At 51.8% G+C, this 4,806-nt stretch overlaps 1 protein-coding gene across 5 annotated transcripts in view; it reads right to left on the bottom strand.

Moving 5' to 3' along the window:
- The window catches only part of CSMD2 (CUB and Sushi multiple domains 2), a 338,283-nt gene that overhangs the window by 78,584 nt on the left and 254,893 nt on the right, over positions 1-4,806 (bottom strand). For all 5 annotated transcript variants that reach the window (XM_042015480.1, XM_042015478.1, XM_042015482.1 and 2 more), the window contains 3 exons: positions 4,493-4,606; positions 4,258-4,353; positions 149-352 (listed from right to left, as the gene is read on the bottom strand). In XM_042015480.1, the coding sequence (XP_041871414.1) occupies positions 149-352; positions 4,258-4,353; positions 4,493-4,606 (414 nt within the window). The remainder of the gene's footprint in view (positions 1-148; positions 353-4,257; positions 4,354-4,492; positions 4,607-4,806) is intronic.

Raw genomic sequence — 4,806 nt, forward strand, 5'->3', positions numbered from 1 at the left:
TTCCAGGACAACCCAGGGAAGAGTCCCACAATCATCACCAACATCCAACCCTTGGACACTTCCAGGACAACCCACGGAACGACCCCACTGATTTTCCCAGCGCGACCCCACCCGTTCCCGCCTCCCCCCAGGCCGCGGTGCCACCTACCCACGCAGGTGGGGACGGAGGTGTTCCACTGTGCCAGGGCCCCGGGCATGGCCAGGCACTCGATGGCGGGGGAGCCGCGCAGGCCGTAGCCGGGGCTGCACTCGAAGCGCACCACGGCCCCCACGGCGAAGTCGCTGCCCAGGCGCCGCCCGTGCCGCGGCTCTGGCACGGAGCTGCACTGCGTGGCGCTGGTGCGGGGCACGGCTGCCAGGGAGCAGGGGAATGGAGACACAACAGCGTTAGAGGGAACGTTTTGGGAATGCCAGCTGTCGGAGTAAAGCTCTGTCGGTTTTACATTGAAATCCCCAAGTATCTGCAAGACTTTTTGCTGAATGCAAACATGGCCATTGACCGATTGCACCTAAACCCCAAGGAGGGGCTGAATCCAAGCACGGCCATTGATTGTTCCTGAACCCCAAAGAGGGGCTGATTCCAAACTTGACCATTTCCCAGTTATACCTAAAGCCCCAGCGTAGCTAAATCACAACGAGGGGATGAACCCAAGCATAGTCACGGCCTGATTTTATCTAAGCCCCCAAGGTTGGCTGAGTCCAGGCTTGTCATAGGTTAGCAAGCATAGTCCCGGAAGGGACGTCCTTGCTAAGGGGTGCTTACAGTTTCCTCTGGGAACTGATAGAATCTATCAGCTGGCCAGTTTGAATATGGACAATTCTCTAAGCCACTTAAAGTTGTGATCACCTCTGTGATCCACATTTAAGAATAGGCAAACTCCCCCTCCAAGCTCTCTCTCGTTTCCGGCGCTGGCACAGGTGGCTGCAGGGCCCGAGCAGGGCCCAGTGGGCCCGGCCAGGCCCTGCTTGGGCCAGGCCGGGCCGGGCCACGGCCATCCTGAAGCCATGGACCTGTTCCAGCCATGGAACCCCCCCCACTGCCTTGCCGTGGGCAGCCGGAGCGGCTCGGCTCTCCCCCCTCTCCACTTCGATAAGAAACATTCAACATTCCAGCTGCAAAGCTGCAAGGCCGAGGTGAGAGTAACCCTTTTATTGCTGTGAAGAGCTGAAAACCTGAGGGAAGAGAGAGAGGAGATGCTTAAAGCTGAAATTCTGTTGTGAAGCTATGATATATCAGAGTATCCTGTTGTAATTTCATGAAGATATGGGGGGTGGAGTGTTCAACTCGTAAGCAAAAGCACCTGCGCTGAGATAGGCAGATGCTGACGCAGCTGTAATTTCATGAGAAGTTTGGACAGGGAGAGATGGACCAGATGAGGACTTTTGCTCCAAATGGGAAAGGAGAAAACCTCAGTCCCTAGAGATGCTCCCAGAGATAGTCCTAACGATGAAGATGAGGAAGACCCTTTGCTCCCAGGGAAGGAGAAGGGCCTCTGTTTTTGTTTCTGAACGGCTCAACCTTAAAATTGTACCCCAAAAAACTTCAAGAGTGGACCCTCGAAAGCAGTTGCGGGAAAAGCTGCAAGTCGGGGGAAAGGACTCACACGCAGGCAGAGAGACTCCTCTTCCTAAATGGACTGAACAATATTTGGAAGTGGGCGGCTGTCTCGTTGTGATAATGTTTTCATAGCATGAGCAAGAAGAGACTTCTCTCTCTAAATGTACTGAACAAGGTTATTATGGAAGTGGTAAACAGACTGAACATCTTAAGGGTTGTCTTTTCACATTGTCAGTGGGAGAAGGGAGGAAGGTGGGGGGAGGAGGAGAGTTCTGAAGGGGGTATAATTTTTTTTTTCTTCTTTTAGGTCTGTTAATAAACTTCTTTATATTCTTTCAAGTTTGGTGCCTGTTTTGCATTTCTCCTAATTCTTATCTCACAGCAGATAAACAGTAATGAGTATTTTGGACCAAACCACTACACTAAATTGGTGTTTCCGCCCGGTTACAAACCGAACCCGCGACAAGGCTTGACCATTGACTAAACTCCAAAGTATCTGAATCCCAAAGAGGGACTGAATCCAAACACGGCCATTGACTGGTTGTTCCTAAATCCCAAGGTATCTAAACCTCAAAGAGGGGCTGAATCCAAACATGAGCAGTGACTGATTATACCTAAATTCCAAAGATTGGCTGAATCCAAGGATAACCACTGACTGATTGCACCTAAATCCCAAAGTATCTAAATCCCAAAGAGGGGCCGAATCCAAACATGACCATTGACTGATCACTCCTAAACCCCAAAGTATCTAAATCCCAATGTGGGCCTGAATCCAAGCATGACCACTGATAATTCCTAAACCCCAAGGATTGGCTGAATCCAAGCATGACCATTGATAATTCCTAAACCCCAAGGATTGGCTGAATCCAAGCATGACCACTGATAATTCCCAAATCCCAAAGATTGGCTGAATCCAAGCATGACCACTGATAACTCCTAAACCCCAAAGAGGGGCTGAGGCTAAACACGGCCATTGACTGATGATATGTAAACCCCAAACTATCTGAACCCCAAAGAGGGGCTGAATCCAAACGTGACCATCTCCAGTTATACCTAAACCCAAAAGTATCTCAATCTCAGAGGGGCTGAATCCAGGCATGGCCACTGTCTGATTGTACCTAAATCCCAAAAATTGGTCAAATCCAAGCATAACCATTGACTGATTGTACCTAAATCCCAAAGACTGGTTGGATCCAGGTATGACAATTAACTGATTATTCCTAAACCCCAGAGAGGGGCTGAATCCAAGCACGACCACTGTGAAGGAAGAACATTTCACTCCCAGTCCTGTCAGATCAAGTGATCCAAGCTCAAGTGGTTCCATGCCACACCGAGGTGGCACTTGGTGACACGGCTGGGTGGGCACGGGGGCACTTGGGTGAAGGTTGGGACCGAAGATCTTGGAGATCTTTTCCAACCTTGATGATTTAATTATTCTCTACTGGAAAAGAAAAGCAGCTGGGATATCCAGAACCTGCTGCCTCCCTGCAGAGAATTCATCATCACATTAAAAGGTTGTTTTGACTCAGGGAAACCAAAGGGTTTGGCAGTGACTTCCCAAAACGTGGGTTTGTCACCCAGTGCAGGAGCCTCCATGGGGAACCCCTTGGGTTCCTCAGCTCCCTGGGCCTCACGGCCATGAAGGAACAGCAACTGGAAAAAATCTTTGGAAAAGAGGAAAAAGGGGGATTTAAGTTGTGATGTTGCCGAAATTGTTGATATTCCTGTTGAGTACTGACAGCCAAAGCAAGGAATGAGTCTGGCAGGTAAGTGAGGAGAAAAACTCACCAAAAAAAAGAGTCCATTGCCAAGGAAGAAGTCAATTAATATTTTCCTCTGAGTTGCTTTAAATTTATGAGTGCTGAGCTAATTAGAGTCTGGCCAGGCAGGTCCCAATTAGGGCTCTTTTCCTCTCGCTTCCCATGCAGCTCTTCAGAGGGAGGAGGAAACCTTCCCAGATTTCATCCAAACCTTTGCTCTGCTGAGCTCTTTGAAGATTCCAATCACCACCACGGCCGTTTCACACTCATTAGACAGGAACTCAAGAGAACAGATCCTAAAGACTCCAAAATCCAAACCATGCTTCGCTTCACCCCTGGAGAAGGTTCAGGTCATGCCAGTGTCTGTCCCCTCTTTGCAGCAAAAGCTTGGATGCTCCCACAGATAACTCCAAGGAGCACATGGGTGAGAAATCCCTTCTGTTTTCCCACTGTTCCGTGCATCATTTTCTATTTATTCCCATAAAATCCCCGAGCTGTGCTCACCCAGTGCAGCACAAAGCTGTTACTGAGGGGATCAAGGGGCAGGAGTGTGAGAGCCCCGAGGCTGTGACACGCACAGAGGGAGGATTTCCGAGCTGCCAGATGGGATTTCAGCTGCTTACACCCAGCAAAGTGCTGAAAACGCCACTGGGAAGAATTGCTGCGGGATAAATCTCCAAATTCCCTGCGTGACTCCGGGCACCACGGGGCTGATGCTAATCCTGGGATGTGCAGGGTTGAGGCTGACTGGGAATGAAAGGGCTGAATACGAAGTAGCCACAGCAGCCAGCCAGCCCTGCCAGAGCTCTGCTCCCTAAGGAATCCTAATTCCCTGTGACACTCCCTGCTCAGAACCCCCAGACACCAAAAGCAGCTCCAGACACTCAGGACACCCCTGGGAGCGACCCGAGGACGCTTCCAGAACACACCTGAACTCACCTTGGTAGACAAAGTGGAAGCCTTTGGCTGTGGATTGACCCTTGGAGCTGAATTTGATGAGGATCTGGTTGGTGGTGGCCAATGGCAAAGATTCCCCTGGATGGGGAGAACGGAAAACGGGAGACACAGAGGTGACGGAATTAGCAACGCACACGGAGCAGGTGCTGGGTGTCAGCTGTGACAAAGCTGCTTTTCCCAGCAGGGCCAGGGCCAGGGCCAGGGAGCAGCCCCGTACCTGTGTGGGAGCCCGAGAGGGAGCTGAGCAGGCGCGAGTGCTGCATGGGGCCATCGTGCACCTCCACCACGTCATTGAGCGCCGTCTGGAAAAAGGCGAACTGCCCGAAGAGCACTGCGGGGACAGGGAGGGGGACAGGGAGGGGGACAGGGACAGAGAGGGGGCTGGGACCGGCCACTGCTGTCCTCAGTGTCCCCACACTGCTGTCCCCAGTGTCCCCACACTGCTGCCCCCACACTGCTGTCCCCAGTGTCCCCACACTGCTGCCCCCACACCGCTGTCCCCAGTGTCCCCACACCAGTGTCCCCACACTG

This window comes from Corvus kubaryi, unplaced genomic scaffold (assembly GCF_017639235.1).
Source record: "Corvus kubaryi isolate FWS band 111438036 unplaced genomic scaffold, C.kubaryi_AGA036_p1.0 split3-37304, whole genome shotgun sequence".
Taxonomy (NCBI): domain Eukaryota; kingdom Metazoa; phylum Chordata; class Aves; order Passeriformes; family Corvidae; genus Corvus; species Corvus kubaryi.